At 33.8% G+C, this 19,697-nt stretch overlaps 1 protein-coding gene across 1 annotated transcript; it reads left to right on the forward strand.

Moving 5' to 3' along the window:
* Positions 1-8,696: 8,696 nt before the first annotated feature.
* Positions 8,697-10,481, forward strand: LOC101897064 (growth arrest and DNA damage-inducible protein GADD45 alpha). The gene has a single exon (XM_005186765.4). The coding sequence runs from the start codon at positions 9,072-9,074 to the stop codon at positions 9,564-9,566; it is 495 nt and encodes a 164-aa protein (XP_005186822.2). The 5' UTR covers positions 8,697-9,071; the 3' UTR covers positions 9,567-10,481.
* The last annotated feature ends 9,216 nt before the right edge of the window (positions 10,482-19,697 follow it).

Raw genomic sequence — 19,697 nt, forward strand, 5'->3', positions numbered from 1 at the left:
GAGCCCAAAGAAGAAATAATCTACACCACTATAAATCTCAAAATAAATCATATATCTATGTACAGTAGTTTTTATAAAAAATGCATTCAAAGTATTTTATGTACTAAAATGAAAATGATGACTTTATTTTTTTGTACTGTTAATTATACACGTATCCAATCCTCCGTTTCATTGTTTACAAAGAGGGACACAATAACGCATGTATTCGTTTCTTTTTAATTGTTAGCAATTTAACAAAAAAATAACGACACAAAAATCCTGGGAATAACCCTTTGAATGTAAACCACTTGGGACTTCCCCCATCTTACAAACATGTTCAATGCAGTTTTTTTTTAATTCGGTCTCAAAATGCAGTTAAATATAAAGCCTCCACACACATAATAAAGTTTTCCATAATTATACCTTAGTATGTATGTTTCCATTCGTCTGCTTCTTTACGAGAAAAGAAAAGGAAAAGAAACAAGTTTGAGGCCAAACGAGAGAAATAAAACCAAGATTAATGTAAATGCCATGGTGTTTCTTTGGTTTCTTTAACAAAAGTACATTTCTTGGAAAAGTTCCCCAGCTTATCTGGTGCAAAAAGCGTTAGTTACAACAACAATTCTGGGGGAATTCCATGAAAACTTAATGCATTGATGTGCGAGTATGTATGTATGAATATCCATTTGAATGAAATCTTCATAACCGGTTTCGAGTGCATGCAGTGCGTTTGAATCTGTTGCAAACTATTTAATTATACCCTACAAAGTGCTGTATTGGTCGTCTTATAATAATTAAGGCGAATGAATAAAGTTCAATTTGAAATGTAAGGTAGAAAATTGGAGAGAGTGTTATTAAATATTCTCTAGTTTTAAGACCTTCGAAAAATGAAAAAGTAGATGCATACATCTCGAAAATGATGAAATGATCATTGCCCAATGTTGTGTTGTCATTATCTGTTCCGTTCAAATTTTGAAATAACGTCACAATAATTTCGAGTGAAATCCAGCAGAGTTTTTCAAAATAGAGCTAAAATAGAAGATACGTGTATCGGCGTGGTGGACCTACATAAATATTGATTTTTTTTATGATGCTACATAACAACTCAAAATGCCAAATTAGACAAAACGTAAAAATTACTGAAATCGAATTTATCCTCACAAGGGCACTGTTCCAAAAAGTGGAGCGATATGTACCATTTTCTTTACTCAATTACTCTGAATGTCAACCAAAGATCTCTATCAAATATAAAAACTCTATCCTAAATGTGTGTTTCACACGTAAGGGTTCCTAAAATATAGGGGTCCCTTTACATAAGATCAAATCTATATAAGGGCCTTAACAATATTTGGCCTAAGAACACCGAACTCCTTTGGGAGTTTCATCATAAAATGAGTACTACCAAGTCTACTTTTCATTTTCCACAAACCCTGACTGACACAAATTTACAGCGAATTGGAAAAATGCTAAATTTTTCGAAATAAACTAGTTCTCCAAATAAACAATTGATTCCATTTTTATGATAGATATTAAGTATACGAATTTCTTTTGTTCAGAGACTCACAAAGAAATTTTTATTTTAAATAAAGGAATCGCTCGAAGGTTAAAATTTACGACCAAAATATTCCACGTATTTTTATCTGCAATTTTTCCGAAAACACTTTATACCAAAAATGCACAGATTTCGAGGAATTTTAATTTCCAAACGTGTTGAAGAGGGGGGAACTTGCCCCCTCTATTTAGGTTACATTGTGGTGCAAACTTTCAATACGCCGATACACGTGTCTTCTTTTTTTAGGTACCAAAAAAGGTGGACCACCATTGTTCATCTTCGAATACGATATTAGTTAAACAACTAAGAAAGTTGAGCTGAGCAGTACTTTCAATAGCCTCCACCTTTTGGAAGAAACTTAAAAAATGCCGTTGAAAAATAGCATTTAAGTGAAACCCGTTATATTGGGGCTATACGAAGACAAGCACCTGCAATTTTTTGTCATAGGCTGTAGTACCCATTCGGACCATTCAAATACGAACTTTAAAACAATTCCGTTAAATAATGTCGCTAATATCATCAAAATATCAAAAAGGGTGTGTACCGTTATGTGTATACGAAGACGTGAATCTGCATAGATAGTTTTGAAGTACCCATTACGGACTTTAAATACCAATAATTGGAAATAATTCCGGTGAATTATGTCTCTAAAATCATCAAAATTCCGAATATCGGGTTGATTCGTTATAGGGTGGCTATACGAAGACGTGGGTCAGCATACGCAATTGTTTATCATAGGCTCATTACGAAGTTCAAATACTAAATTTCAGGTCTATAATGTCTCTAATACCATAAAAATACCGGTTATAGGGAGGTACCGTTATATGGGAGCTACGTGGACCATCATGGCCCATTTACGAACTTAACCCGCCTACTGGAAAAATACACATATGTGCAATCTTTACACATATGTGCAACATACAAACAGACGGACATCAGTAAATCGACTAAGAATTTTACGTTGATCAAGAAAATAAAGGGTGATTTTTTTGAGGTTAGGATTTTCATGCATTAGTATTTGACAGATCACGTGGGATTTCAGACATGGTGTCAAAGAGAAAGAGGCTCAGTATGCTTTGACATTTCATCATGAATAGACTTACTAACGAGCAACGCTTGCAAATCATTGAATTTTATTACCAAAATCAGTGTTCGGTTCGAAATGTGTTTCACGCTTTACGTCCGATTTATGGTCTACATAATCGACCAAGTGAGCAAACAATTAATGCGATTGTGACCAAGTTTCGCACTCAGTTTACTTTATTGGACATTAAACCAACCACACGAATGCGTACAGTGCGTACAGAAGAGAATATTGCGTCTGTTTCTGAGAGTGTTGCTGAAGACCGTGAAATGTCGATTCGTCGCCGTTCGCAGCAATTGGGTTTGTGTTATTCGACCACATGGAAGATTTTACGCAAAGATCTTGGTGTAAAACCGTATAAAATACAGCTCGTGCAAGAACTGAAGCCGAACGATCTGCCACAACGTCGAATTTTCAGTGAATGGGCCCTAGAAAAGTTGGCAGAAAATACGCTTTTTTATCGACAAATTTTGTTCAGCGATGAGGCTCATTTCTGGTTGAATGGCTACGTAAATAAGCAAAATTGCCGCATTTGGAGTGAAGAACAACCAGAAGCCGTTCAAGAACTGCCCATGCATCCCGAAAAATGCACTGTTTGGTGTGGTTTGTACGCTGGTGGAATCATTGGACCGTATTTTTTCAAAGATGCCGTTGAACGCAACGTTACGGTGAATGGCGATCGCTATCGTTCGATACTAACAAACTTTTTGTTGCCAAAAATGGAAGAACTGAACTTGGTTGACATGTGGTTTCAACAAGATGGCGCTACATGCCACACAGCTCGCGATTCTATGGCCATTTTGAGGGAAAACTTCGGAGAACAATTCATCTCAAGAAATGGACCGGTAAGTTGGCCACCAAGATAATGCGATTTGACGCCTTTAGACTATTTTTTGTGGGGCTACGTCAAGTCTAAAGTCTACAGAAATAAGCCAGCAACTATTCCAGCTTTGGAAGACAACATTTCCGAAGAAATTCGGGCTATTCCGGCCGAAATGCTCGAGAAAGTTGCCCAAAATTGGACTTTCCGAATGGACCCCCTAAGACGCAGCCGCGGTCAACATTTAAATGAAATTATCTTCAAAAAGTAAATGTCATGGACCAATCTAACGTTTCAAATAAAGAACCGATGAGATTTTGCAAATTTTATGCGTTTTTTTTTTTAAAAAAAGTTATCAAGCTCTTAACAAATCACTCTTTATGTACTTCATTGGGTCTGACATGAGTATTTCGAGGAGTTACAAACGGAATGAAAATGTTAATATACCCTCCATGGTAAAGTGTAGAGCATAACAAATATTTGAGGCAAATCGTATATTTTGTCAACTACCTTATTATGTTCGAAAAATGAAGTGATTTTCACAGAAGTACGTAAATGGCTAGATCGACTTAGAACCTAGTGTAGATGAAGAATATACATATGTAGGGTAAGTGTACAAGTAGTCGGCACTTTTAGGATTTTCGCGTTGTTAATCGCTCACAATTCTGAATGGAACTTTTCAATTATTACAAAGTTAATTTATTCAGATTCGAAATTTTGTATAGTTTTTGCAATCTATATCTATAAAAGAGGAAAATGTTTGTATGTTTGTTTGTTTGTAATTTATGGACTCGAAACCCGCTGAATAGATTTTCCTGAAAATTTCCATATATACTGCAACATCGTCTGAAAGTAACATAGGCTATATACATTTTTTAATTTCCACTTGGAACTGGAGATATAGCATCAGAATCGGAGGTACCTCCCAAAAATTTAGATTTTATATGCACATATCTATTGATTGGTTGAAGATACAGTCTCCAAATTTGGAATACGTAATGGAATTTGGAACAAAAATAAGTTTGCCAAATTATATTGTAATCGGTTCAGATTTGGATATAGCTCCCATATATATTTTCGACCGATTTCGTTCATTTGATGCCTCAAACACAATATGAATGTTCGATTCCAATGAAATTTGGAATGTGTGACGGGATTTAATCCGAAAATAAATTTTTCAAATTATATTGAAATCGGTTCAGATTTGTATATAGCTCCCATATACATTTTCGGCCGATTTCAAGCATTTGATGCACCAAACGCGCTATGTATACCCAATTTCAACGAAATTTGAAACGTGTGATAGATTTTATCTAAAAAATTGATTTCCCAAATTATATTGAAATCGGTTCAGATTTGGATATAGCTCCCATATGCATTTTCGGCCGATTCCATGTATTTGGTGGACCAAACACGATATGTATTTCCAATTGTAATAAAATTTAAAATAAGTAACGGAATTGGGAGCCAAAATGAATTTGTCAAATTAAATTGAAATCGGTTCAGATTTGGATATAGCTCCCATATATATTTTCCGCCGATTTCACATATTTGATGCACCAAACACGCTATGTATCTCTAATTTCAATGAAATTTGGAATGTGTAGCGGAAATTAAAACAAATATACATTTGTCAAATTATATTAAAATCTGTTCAGATTTGGATGTAGCTCTCATATATATTTTCGGCCGATTTCAGGTATTTTATGCACCATACACGATATGTATGTTCGATTCCAAAGAAATTTGGAATATGTAATGTATGGATTTTGATTAGAAAATAAATTAGTCAAATTATATTAAAATCGGTTCAGATTTGGATATAGCTCCCATATATATTTTCCGCCGATTTCACATATTTGATGCACCCAAAGCGAGAGAGACAAAATCTGGCACCAGAAAAAATTGCCAAATTATATTGAAATCAGTTGAGATTTGGATATAGCTAACATATATATTTCGGCCGATTTTATATATGTTATGCACCAAACATGATATATATGACCGATACCAATGAAATTCAGAATGTATGGCGGAATTTGGTTACAATAATAAATGTGACAAATTAATTGGAAATTAGTTAAGATTTGGATATAGGTCCCATATATATATTATCGGCCGATTTCACATATTTGACGCACCAATTTCAATGAAATATGAAAGGTGTGGCGGAGTTTGGTGTAAAAGTATTTTTTTTTTTTTTTTGATTATATTTAAATCGGATCAGATTGGGATATGATTTTAATAACAACCATTGACCCACAACGCCTTAGGCTAACACTAAAAAACAACACAACAATTGGTTTGAAATACGCTTATTACGGCGAAGTATGTTGCTATCTCGAGTTCACTAATTGCAATAGAAATGCCACTCAACTTCAAAAGATTGCAGTTTACTGCACGCTTGGTATTTGCTATGAAATAAATAAATCCGAATGACAAACCCTTCGTGTATGTATGTCATTTTGGTTATTTACGCATTAAAGTAGTGCATTATATTTTTTTTAATTTTTAAATTTGTTTTTTTTTTTTTAACCAACATATATTCGTAAATAAAATTTTGAATGCATATAAAATCAAAAGGGGTAGCGAAGCGCACCGGGTTCAGCTAGTAATAAATAAAGTTTAAATAACTTTTTATTAAATTTCATAAATTTGTAGTTTTATTAAAACAATGTTTTTTTTGCCAGTAGTCGGCACCACTTGTCAATTGTCGGTATGGCATGTTCTAACAGTCGGTATATCAATTTTTTTGCAAGCATAATTAATAATAATAACAAATTAATTCATTAAAATGCAATATTTTTGTTAAGTTAAACTGATTCGACGTCTTTATTGTACTTTTCTTAAGAATATGGATTGTTGAGGACCTTCACAGACAAAAATTTAATTTTTATTAGAATAACTCATCTTTTCTTAGCGAAATTGTGTACAAAGCAGAGATGGGCATAATGCACTGTATTTTTAGTGCACTAATAATTTCACTATCACTGTTCATTTAGTGGTAGTGCAATTTCTAATTCCACTACCACTAAAGGGTTAGTGGTAGTGAAAAATAAATAGCACTACCACTAACCCTTTAGTGATATTTAAAAAAAAATTGCACTACCACTAAATTTTAGTGGTAGTGAAATTTCAATAGCACTACCACTAAATTTAGTGGTATTTAAAAAAACTTGCACTAAATTAGTGGTATTTCATAAAAAATAGCACTAAATTAGTGCTATTTAGAAAAGTAATCAAATTTTATGAATATGTGCTATATATTCTGGATTGTTGTTCCCTACTCACTTCAATAATCTTCATTGTAGCTGCTATAATACTTATATACATAGTGCTTTTTTTGGCTTCGCTAAAATTTAGTGGTAGTGCAAATTTTTTTTGAAAAATCACTAAATTTAGTGGTAGTGCTATTAAAATTTCACTACCAGTGCAATTTTTTTTAAATATCACTAAAGCGTTAGTGGTAGTGCTATTTATTTTTCACTACCACTAACCCTTTAGTGGTAGTGGAATTAAAAATTGCACTACCACTAATTATTTAATTCTTAGTGCACTAAAAATTTAGTGCAATATGCCCAACCCTGGTACAAAGATACCTGGCAATATATTTGAGGTAAACAAAATATATTTAGTTATAATAGTTTCATTTATTTGGACTTAAAAATAAAAAGTGCCGACTACTGGGACATGCCGAACTTAGGCACACTTACCCTATATACATTGTGGGTCTAAGATCCTTATTTTGAGTATGATTCTTGGACAGACATAAAATCAAAAACCCTTTTTTATACGAGACATGGAGTGTGCATAGTGTACATATGGATCGTATTTGCCTAACACAATGGTGAACTCATTGAGCTAAGCTTCCATATCTGATTTAAGATTGATGCCTACATAGCGACCATATATGTATGTAGACATTAAAAAAAAAAACAATTTAAGTAAAAAAATTGGGATTTCCCAGCATCAATATCACAACATAAATGAATGGAGTGCATAAAGAATGCCAAGAGAGTAATAATCTACATTTTTAGTTGAGAGTTGCATAACTGGTTAAATTTTTTAAATAGTTTTCGAATGAGTCATGCTGAAAATATCAAATTGAAGTTTCTTTTCAGTTTTGGAAGTACCTAACCAACAACATGCATACTACCTCAACTTTATTGCTAACTGTATTTCAAGGTAACCACAAGAAAGTTGAAACATTCCAGACTGGCATTTGAAAATTTTCCCAGGGCTTTGACCGTATTTCTTTCTTTCATTTATTCTTAAAAATGCAAATCACTGACCTGCCAACAATTAAGACTCCCCTTATTTGCTTGTCGCCGACAACGAAACGTGCTCAATCAAGCAAACTGGTTATCACATTTCTCTGGCTGGTAGGGTAGTCTGTCTCCTCAACGTGCTCGATACAAAAGCTATTAGCGTTGAGTACAAAGAGACAAGTGAGTTTGAAATCAAAACGTTTGGCGTTTCATCAAATGAGAGTAGATAAAATGAGTGTTATTTTTTAAGAGATCTACCTCTTGCATCTCCGGCTCTCTCGACTTGGTGCCCCACATCAAATTATGGGACAAGCCCACAAAACGCAATCATGTGAAATTCCAGTAATGAATGAAATGAAATTGTCTGGAGGCAATAAAAACTAATAAAATACCTTTTGATGGGATTTTTTCAAAAATATTTTGTCTGGTTTCAAATAAAATCCCCTAAATTTGACATATTTTTGACAAGACAAATTACAGCCACACATAGTTTTAATGATCTGGGTTTTTCCACAATTTAAAGTAGCTACTGTTTTAAATTTTATTAACACCTAATTTTCCCTTTCATACCGAATTACCATATCGACAGATCGACCGACCTATCATCCAACAACAATTCCGGCAAACCCCAACATCTGTCCCACAAATCAACGCATGCAACTAATTTCCCTTGGGAAGTTTCCGCAAGTATTTATGGGGAATTCTGTTGAACTAACCACCAGAGAGATTCTGAAAATCCCCCAAATGCTACTCTCTGCCTCATATACTCTCTTGTTGTTGTTAGTGTTTACCTATAGCTAAATGAGAAAAATTGGGGGGCTCCTCTTTGTATTCGTGTCGAAGAGAAACAAGAGGAGAGAGCTTTTCAATGGGTGTGCATGTGAATGTGTTCGACTGTTTGTTGCTGTTTTTTTCATGGATTTCTTGTGAAATTCAATGGAACTGGCGTCTGCTAAGAGAGCTGGCGATATAAAAGCTGGCCCTCTTTGCCAATGGGTATTCATTGTGAAATTACCACTCAAAATTGAAACAACAGCGGCGGATAGCCAAGTAAAATCGTATCGCAAAACAGCAAAGTAAACGTTTAAAGTGAATTACAAAAACAATTTTGCGCGAAAAGAATTTCATAACAATACAAGAGCAAACAAAAACAACAAGAAAAAGAACTGAAAGCCATTGAGCAAACAGCAATAGTTGACAAAAGCAAAGCAAATAAAAAAAAGTCTATTGAGACCAAAAGCAAACACTCAAACACCCACAACAAGCCCCGTGTTGTCGTCAAGTGTAATCGGAGCAGCAACTGAAAGTAGTTTTGTGAAAATTGATTCATACAAGGAGAAGCATTTTAATTGCAACAACAAAAACAATATGGTCGTGGAAGCTATGCAGATTCAATCCTATCACCAACAACAAAACCCCCAAACCAATTCGATGGATTTAAAAATGGATTACGCGAAAATTGGACGCACTATCAAGAGTGCCCTGATGAAGGCCCAGACTGAGTCTCGTGTCATTGTGGGCCTGAGTGCCGCCATCAAAGTTCTATCTAAGGCCCCTGAAGGTTCACTCTTCTGCCTGATGGCTGTGCCACAAGCCGGCGACTCTGCCACCCACATGCACGAAGTGCTGCTGGAAGCCTTTTGCTATGAAAACGACATCTATGTCATCAAGGTGGATTGCCCCATCAAATTGAGCCGCATTTTAGGCAAAACCAATGTCGAGTCCTGCTGCTTGGTCCAGAAAACATGGACCGGCGAACAGAATGAAGAACAACTAAACAAACCCGAATCTCTACTGGTTGATTTCTGTGAAGCCAACTGGGATGCTGCTGAGAATCCAGTGGTGGAGCTGCCCAATGTGTGAGCCCTTTTGCGGTGTTAATCAGCAGTACGAGGGCATATTTGAACAATTCCCCATATCGTGTGGGAATGTACCTTAAACTACTTGAGATTATGATGACCAAAAAGAAAACCAGAGAGAACGCTGAAAACGTTTGGACTTTAAATAGTTGCTAAGAACAATTCGAAGATTACCCTACACGATGAACGATGTATAATCTTTGTAGCCGAAGCGACAATCCGACGTTTATGGTGTTCATTAACAAACAAATAAATTGTAATGCCAATATTTACAAAAACCAACAACAACAATCTACAATACTGGAGTATATATTATTAAGAACAAAAAAATAGCAGCAGACACAGCCGCCAACATAACGCAAGGTTGATTACATTCTCCAGGAAAACTTATAACAGGCAATTGCTGAATGCAGCTGTAGAGACATTGCAATTGCCGCAAAATTTATTAGACGTACTACAACAACAACCACACAACAAATTTGATATTTCATCATTAGCACGAGTCAAGACAACAAATCTCGTTTTAAGCGATGGACTTTCCAACCCCTACCTCAGCCAAGGGGCAAAGGCAGCAGCAGCAGCTCTAGTCTGTAGGAAAAAATATATAATAATTAATTAATCTTAATTAAATCTAAGCTAAAAGCAAACTTTTTTTTTTGTTATTAAGCCTCTATATTTTATTTACGAAATGGAAAAAAGCTGAAAAATAAGCAAAAACATGTTATTGAAATATTAACGGAAAAAATCGATTTCATTTGTTATTGTTACCTTTTTTTGTTGTTATAAACAAATAGATTTCATTGTTTTCCTTGGAAATAATTTTTGTTTAACTAAATACGATTCAAAATTGTAATTGTTATGTTAGCTTTTCGTAGGCATTCCATTCTTGTATTAAGAAAACAAAACAACAACATTTTTATAAATAAAAACAGAAAAAGAAAAAAAAAACAACAAAATAAAAACTGTCTTATTATTGAATAAATATTTAGCCAAAGGGTGAGGGGGAATGTAAAAAAATAAAATAATTAAAATTCCGCTCACACAAAAGGTCGTTCAATCAAGCTGTCTTTCGAATCGTCATTGGTTAGGGTATTCCTCGACGAGCACATGATACATGATATAGCAGCGACCTTTGAAACGTAAACATTGAATACCTAGACGAAATAACGGACGGACAATCATCGAAAAATCGTAATTAAGAGTAATGAGTACGTTAAGTACACGCTATAGAGAGAATGTCTTCATTCAATTGCTTGCGGGACCGGGGCAGAGGTTGTTACAAGAGATTTTTGTTTGCATTATTTTTGCTGTAGACTGCTTATACACACACACACACACACACACACACAGAACTGCACACATACAGAGATACATCAAAGGGGTCAATAGACTTGAAGCGTTGAACAGACAATAGAAGGGCCACTTGTGGATGCCTCATGCTACCGCCTAGGTCATTACAAGAGGCTATTTACATTCATTGTCAAGAAGAGACGTAAGCAAGGGAATAGTTGGATGCCTAATTTTTTACCCCAAACTACAAATGAATAAGTATAAGGGAAATACATTTTTAGCTTTAAAAATTATTGTACTTGCAAAATGAAAAAATGAATGAATTAATGTACTGTTGCTCTGAAAGTATTTGTATATATTTTTTAAGCAATAAGTAAAAGAGACCCTAATTTTTTGAATTAAGTACATTCCTCTATTCCATTTGCACTACTTTCGGTCCCAGCTTTACTATCAAAGGTACATCAAACAAGTAAAAACGAACTTTTAATACCCCATCATTAGGAAAAGAAAATCTTTAAAAATAAATGAATCGGGATTAAATATTGTGTCCAATTCCATTTTTGCCAGTAAAAAAGTTTTAAAAATATATTTTAACAAATTTGGTATCGCGTGATATAAGAAACTGATAGATTGCATATTCCTATCAGATCTCTGGTGGAGAAAGTGTATGAAATTTGAAGATAATCAAGTGCTTATTTTGCATTTTATGAGATATATAATTATTCAGAAGAAGCGGTCCAATATATTTCATCTACGTACCAGATCTTGTATTTGTATTTCAGATTCTATGAGATTCTATAATTATTACAAATGTTGACCCTTTGTGAGGGAGGTACGTAATGGGGTGGGTCGATATTATCAATTTTTGTATTTGATGATTTAGCCACATTTTTCAATGGTGTTGTCTGAAATTCTACACAAGGAGTTCTTCGTGAGCACTTTACCCCCTGAAAGAGAATTGTCTATATAGGCCCACAATGTCGTATATCCCCCATATAACGGCTCATTCTGATATTCGGCATTTTGATGATTTCAGCCACATTTTTGAACGGAATTGTCTGAAATTCTACACAAGGAGTTCTTTGTGAGTACTTTACCCCCAGAAATAAAATTGTCTCTATAGGTCCACAATATCGTATATCCTTCATGTATCGACACCTTCTGATATTCGTTATGTTTAAGATTTTAACTGAAAATTTTCCAAATACCCGACCGAACTTACTACTTTTTTTTATTGTTTTTTGAAAATTCGGATTAAGATCATGAAATCTTTACATTTTGGGCTTGACAGTATTTCTGATAATATATTTTTTTCCTAAAAAGGATTATATTTCTTTTTGTCTTTTTTTTTTTTTTGAATTCGGAGTACATAATAGCTTTAAATCTTATATATGTATCTCCAAGAATTTATAAATATTATATACATTATGGTGTTTTGATTTTAAATTTTAATAAAGAGACCAGACCAGAGGCTGTTGACTTTTGTACGTTTCTAATCTCAAAGTCAAAGGATGAAATATTCTACATAAAATTTCATTATGGGAGTCTGAAGCATAAAATTTTGAGATAAAAAGTAACAAAAAACTTCGTATACTTCACTCTATGAACATTTTTTTAAGAATATTATATTCGAAATACATATATTAAAAATAAAAATTATATTTATACGTTTTTCGCTGCCAATTTTATACATTCCTAATCTTATTTAAAATCACCAATAATTTTAATTTTTGGGGAAAGTGTCAAATAAAAAAATATTCGAGATCATTATTAGTCTATCCAAACTGCGTTTTAGGCCCTTATATAGCCTTACATTTACAATTTGATATCTATCATCATTGATTTAAAAATTAGGTTATACGATCTCCGATGTCAAGTATTTCTTACGTTTTTTATTAATATTTTTTTATTTCATTTCCCCAAATGTAGGTATTTCAAGTTCTTGTCAAGTTTAAAGCTAACTTGCAAAAAATTATCAATGCTGTTCCACGCTTTGTATCAAAAATGCCTAATTCTAGATATTGGAGTTCTTGATTAAATGTTTCAGTTCAGTAGCGCCTACATACATTGTCTTCCTTATTACGCCTCTAGTCATATGGTCCAGCCTCTAATCATATGGTCCAGTGATCATAACGTACCTATCGAAATAATGGATTTTGTACCAAATCCGTTTTTGGAAATTTGGAGTCGATCTAGGGGTGTCCGCCTGTCTGTCTGGCTGATGCGACGATAAGTCACGAAGGGAGATTTGGCCCAAATCTGGTACATCGTAATATTATTAACAAACTTAGGTCGAGATGGGCTCCATCGGTCCACTTCTTCTGATACCTCCCCCACAAAACGCCGAAAATTTTAAAGAAAATATTTGACTGCAACTTTGCAAATCCTAATATTCGCATCAGTGCTAGGTCAGGTGCGAGAATGGACACAAATGGACCTTGTAGTAAACTTTTTAAATCCTAATATTTCCATCAGTACCAGATCAGCTGTGAAAATGGACAATATCTGCCCACTCCATTAAGTTCTTCCCCACCTAGGGATCTTAGGGTCAAAACCCTCATAAAATGTGGAATAAACTTCCCAATCGATTCAGATTTCACGCATGTCAATATTCCTACTAACACAAGACGTATGTATCGGCCCGCTACTCCTGGTACCTGTAGTAATAATTTCTATACCTTCCACCATAGTATGGAGGGTATATTAAGTTTTTCATTCCGTTTGTAACACCTCGAAATATACATTTTAGACCCCACAACGCATATATTTTTGATCAGCATGAAATTCTATGTCGATTTAGCGATGTCCGCTTGTCCGTCTGTTTAAATCATTCTAGCTTCCGAACGAAATGAAATAGTTTGATAAAATTTTACTCAAATGTATATTTTGTCTACCTTTGGAATTGAAAATGGTCCATGTAGTTCCACGTTTTGGTATAGCCCCATATAATGGTTCCTCTATATTTTCAGTATTTTGGGGATTTAAGCGACACTATTCACCGGAAATGTTTTAAATTTGGAATTTGAAGTTCGTAATGGATGCTATTACAGAAAATTGTCCGTGCAGGTCCACGTCTTCTTATAACCCTCGTATAACGGTACCTCCCTATTTTCGGTTTTTTTTTTTTTGTGATTTAAGTGACATTATTCACCCGGAATGTTTCAAATTTGATATTTGAAGTTCGTAATGGATACTACAGCCTATGGCAAAAAAATGTCTGTGCAGGTCCACGTCTTCGTATAGCCCCCATATAACGGTAGCGACTTATTCACCCAAATTTTTCAAGTTTCGCATTTGAATATTGTAAAGGCTTATGACAAAAGTTTCATATGCAGGTCCACGTCGTCGTATAGACCCTTATAAAATGGCTACATTCGTTATTTTTATGATTTTAACAGAATTTTTAACGATTTTTTTTTTTAAATTACCAAATTCGTCCCAAATGGTGGAAGGTATTCAAAGTTCGGCCCAGAGATATACACATTTTTTTATTTGTTTAATAACAAAATGATTATAAAAGTGAAATAAACAACCCATTCTCTTTAAATATCACATATTTCAATGATTTTATTAAAGCCTGATATGGAGTAAAGTAAACAGATATTGATCCACTCCTTCTGGTACCTCACCCACAACGGAGCACTATTTCCCATACTTATATCTAAACCAGAGATATGATGTGAATTATGTAATATGGAATATATCGGTCAACTCCTTCTGGTTTTTGATTACCAATTATTCGCATAATATTGAAAACACATGTTAGAATTACTTTTAATGTTACTCATTCCAGTAGTGGAATGAAACAATCGATATAGTCAAAATCTGGCAGGTTGTAATATTTATATCAGACTTATGTCAGATAGAAATTCACATTATCGGCCCATTCCTTTGGAGCCTCCCCCATAAAGACAACAATCACAACGAAAGCAAAATATATTAAATTAACAAACATTGGCAGAGGGTATATATCCGTCAACAAAACCGACTAATACTTTTTAACTTGTTTTTCAGTACAAGTACATATCCCTTCAAAGAAAACTAAAAACTTAATACGTAATAATTTCACTGGCGGTCAAGGTTTCGCTGTTCGATTTTTGTCTGTTCTAGTGGGTGTAAATATAATTAATATTAACTGAACCGATAAGATAATCAAAATATTTATAACGCAATTTTTTCTCAATTCATTTAAACATTATATGCGTTTTACATCAGCATACTAACCAACTTTCTCACTTTCATTTTAGATAACTGTTGTGTGTACCTGTGTGTGTGTGTGCTGCGTACTTTTGTCTGTGCGGAAAACCCAGTTAAGGTAATACATCACAATATGTAAGTATGTATTGTATTACAAACCACATAAGCTCTGAGCATACGATGTGGTGTGTTAGGTTTTTATGTAAAATCGTTGCTATTTTATTGCAATGAAATTCCCTACCACAACATTCCCAATGCACACATCTGTGTTAGGGAATGTTGATGGATCACCTTTTAAAAATAATGGGAAATAAGACCATCAAGACTATTAATATAAGAGCACTAAGAACCGTTTGTCTTTTATGATATTTAAATTGTATTTTAAATATGACAAGTGTTTCAATTACCCGCTATTTTTAGGGTGGGAAGGGTTCCATGGACATGGATCCATTAATTATTTCCTTTCCATGAAAAAATCTCAGCCAATTTGACCTTAGAAGTTCCCCCAATGCAAGTAGTGGGGATTTTCGCAAGCGTACTTAGCAAGACCATTACTTAACATCGTGGCCAGCATGCAGTGCATTTATGGGTTGCTTTAACAAAACCAAACCAAAAATAAGCTCAACAATAAACACTGACTTATCAGTCAACCATTCATACTTGAGAGGTTCTTTACGCCGGCATTTTTTGTTTAAATATTCTATTTGCATGCGAAATATTGACAAAAAAATAAACTTCGTAATTTACGCTCGCTCAGGCTTGAGCATGGCTCTGGGAACTCCCCCCTAAACAGATGATCAATTATGGCGACAGGGCGAACAAAGAATGAATTCTTCATCAACAAGTCACCTAGTACAGACGTGGACGCCAATTGTGATAAGTGAAAATAAAAGGAAATTTAATTTCAATAAAACACACAAACATGGTGATGAATGAGGCGAAATCAATATAAGCAGTTGCTTACTTTTTTCATTTTATCATAAAATGTTCCAGTTATTCTTCTGTCTCCATCTAGCTCTCCAGAAATGTCTAGCTTTGATATGAACGTTTATTTAAAACGACTCTTAAGAATTCGAATCTTCTGGAGCAATGCCACTTATTTTTACTTTTAGTCCATCAGTTTGTCAGCTAGCCGATGGTAATTAATTGACCTACAAATATTTGTTGATAGATATTTAAATAAAATCTGTAAAGGGTGATTTTTAGAACTATTGAACTATATACAGGTCAAGTTCGAAGGTGGGCTTTATAGGTCCACGATATTGTATATCCCTCACATTACTGTTCCTCCCGATATTAGGTATTTTGATGATTTTAGCCACATTTTTTCATGGAATTGTCTGAAATTCTACACAAGAAGTTCTCTGTGAACACTTTACCCCCATATATACAATGGTACCCCCCATTTCGGGTATTTTGGTGATTTTAGCCACATTTTTCAATGGAATTGGCTTCAAATCCACACGAGGAGTTCCTTCTGAGTACTTTACCCCCTGAAAGAGAATTGTCTACAGGGTGAAATGAAAAAACTGCAACCAACTTTAGGCTGCTGTCATTTCTAAGCCACTCGTCCGACGGCTGTTAACATTATTCCAGTGACAGCTCATTCCGGTAGGCAGGTCCGATAAGAAATTGACAATATTGGCCCATTCCTTCGAAACCTACCTAGGTCAAAATATATTTAAATAATCGAACATTGGATCTCGGAAAATCCTTGTGTTCCTGTCATAAGATCCTAGAGAAATATTCCTGAAAAATCCATGATTATTGTTCAGAAATCCTCCTAAAAGTCATAAAAATATTTTAAAACCAATGATATATTGCCAAGAAATGTTAAAATAGTTAAACAAATTCACTAGTCTTGACCTTAAAATTTGTTGAGAAATCCAATGCAGAAAATTCTTAAAATAATATAAAAAAGCATTTGGTCAAAGTTTGAAAGTTATGAAATTGTACCAAATCGGAAACGGCCTGTTTGTAGATAGCAATGTTGTATACCTTATTATGACACTTTTTCTAAATTCCGTAAATATTATGGAACTAATTTCACCTATAAGTACAGATATGTTTTTTTTTTTTCAAATCTTAAGTGAGTGAATCGACCTGAGGTATAACAAGTAAATAATATTTTAATTTCGACTGGACCAAATTCGGAAACTAAAACTTTTAAAGTTTTGTTTATAAGTGTTGACATATAGAATTCTTGTGTTAGGAACGACACAAAAAGGAGACCCTGAGGAGAAATCGGGAGATACCGTTTTATGTGGTCTATGACACAATATTTATCTACAAGGACAGTTCTTTACAATGATATTATTTGAATAATGGGAACATCATCAATGAGGAACATTAAATGCCAGAATTCGGACAGACATCGCTAAATCTAAAATTTATATTTCGAGGTGTTACAAACCGAATGACAAACTTAAAATACCCTCCCTATCCTAATTCGTTCCGTTCGGAAGATAGACATGGCTGATCAGGAATATATACACTCTGGATCTGAAATGCTTATTTCGAAGAGTTACAAACGGAATGACAAGCCTAATATACCCTCCATTGTATGATGTAGGGTATGAAAATTACAACCCATGAAATTTTATCTAAGCCGGATGTTTCTTTACTGATTTATTTCTTTTGTTCATTTATTTTCGAAAAGAGGCTGTGCCAATTTGTTTTCAATGCGTAAACTTTGAGAGAAATCTGAAAATCATTTTACTTTTTAAAAAATTTATAGTCATTCAGATCTCAAAGAGGTTAATCTTTTAATAACTATTCATACGTTAACCCATTATCAACGTCGCAAAGCAATCATTTGTAATCTTAATTATACAACCCCCTATAGCCAGTATGACAAAATCAATTTGGAGAGTGGATAAATAACAAGAATCTAAGTCAATAATTTATTTTAAAATTTATTATATCCCGCATTTATTATAGATCGATTGATTAATCTTCCCAAGAACTAAGTAAATCCCGGGAGAAAATAACTAATTAGTTATTTATCTCTCCTTGTGACGCCACAACATTTGAAACCCACATCATGTGACGTATAAAGTGTTTTGCTTTTATTTTTAAAATTTTGAAAAAAATCCCAAACATATAAAACCTTCGTCATGATATTAATTTGAATATAAAATTGAAATGAATTCCACTAACAAATAAATGTGTCAAAAACGTGAAGTGTGCCGAACAGGTTTTGAAAAGCAACAAATTTGTTAAGTAGATCAGGCTTAAAATAAATAAATAAATAGGTTTGGAATTGTAGATCAATACTTAAATTTTTCAACCTATTAAGTAAGAAATAAAAAAAAAAAACACTTAATCAGGCATGTCACAGAATGTAAAATCGTTCAAGAGTGAAAACGAAAACTGTTTTAGCTTCTCTAAAAAAGGGAAAACGCAAAAATTTTGCGTTTTGATATCACTTTCAAAAAGCAGGGTGAAATTGAAATGTTTAGTGATTTTAACGTAAAAAATAAACAGAAGACACATACATTTAACAGAAAATATTGTATTAACCAAATTCTCTTAGAATGAACATGTTTTTGGAATTTATTTTACAAAAAATCTATTATTTTTCTAATCCATGATGAAAACGCAAAAAATATGCAGAAATGAACGGCAGACTTGTATTGTTGAATTATTGCCATATGTGTTGAAGAAGAAGGTGTAGAAATGTACAACTGACTTTCTTTTTTCTTCGGAAGACATTCTTAATTTGATCCAATGTGGACAAATTTCAGCTTCAATTGCATTAATAACTCTCAACATAATTGTAGAAACTGTACTTCTCCCAAGGCTTAGCTCCACATCTCTACCTATAACTCCTTGAAATGCACCCGTAGCCAAAAACCTAAGCGCTGTTGCAAGCTGGATAATAGCCGGTATATTGGAACGTTTGAGGTGGGGAGAAAACTAAAACAAAAGCTTCTTTATTTAGCCGATAATAAGTTATAAACCTGTAGAAATAAATTATTATTAAAATAAATTTGAAAATAACTCATTGCTGGTGGATCCTTACTCTGCATTTGAGTGAGATAAAGGATCTGATGCGTTCCTCAATGTCCGGCGACGAATTTTTTCAGTAGACCGCAGATTTATTTCTTCATCCATTACAGCAAGTATTGAAGCCCCTGGCATTTTTACTTTTGGTGTTTATATTATAAAAAACAATTTAAACTCCTTTTTTAATTGTCAATAATTTGTTTACGACTTTTTTTTTTCATGGAGTTACCATATTTTTATTTCAAAAATGTGAAATGATTTTTTTTTTTCGGATTAGTCAAAACGTACGAGTGCTGAAGAAGCAAAAGCAAATCGTAACGATTTGGAAAAGGTGAAATAAATCGATTTCGTAAAACTTCTGTGACATGCCTGAATATAAACCATTTTCCTTGCTAATGTGACCATAATTTAAGTTTTTTAAGGCTTTCAAATATTAGGTCCGGTTTTACTTAATTTAATATAAAAAAATACAGAGTTAAGTCGGAATTTGCCACCAAAACAAGGCAGATCATAATAGATCTGTATATGCGGCCATACTATTACAAAAAACGCTATCTTTCATAGAGGGAGCGGGGACCTTTCGGCTTTTGTAAGGTCGAAAATTACCTTTTTATTTGTTTATGTTTTGTGTGTTTTGTGT

The sequence above is a fragment of the Musca domestica genome, unplaced genomic scaffold (genome assembly GCF_030504385.1).
Source record: "Musca domestica strain aabys unplaced genomic scaffold, Musca_domestica.polishedcontigs.V.1.1 17, whole genome shotgun sequence".
NCBI lineage: Eukaryota > Metazoa > Arthropoda > Insecta > Diptera > Muscidae > Musca > Musca domestica.

Excerpts from the sequence above, each read along its gene's own strand:
- LOC101897064 (XM_005186765.4), top strand. The coding sequence starts at position 9,072 with ATGGTCGTGGAAGCTATGCAGATTCAATCCTATCACCAACAACAAAAC.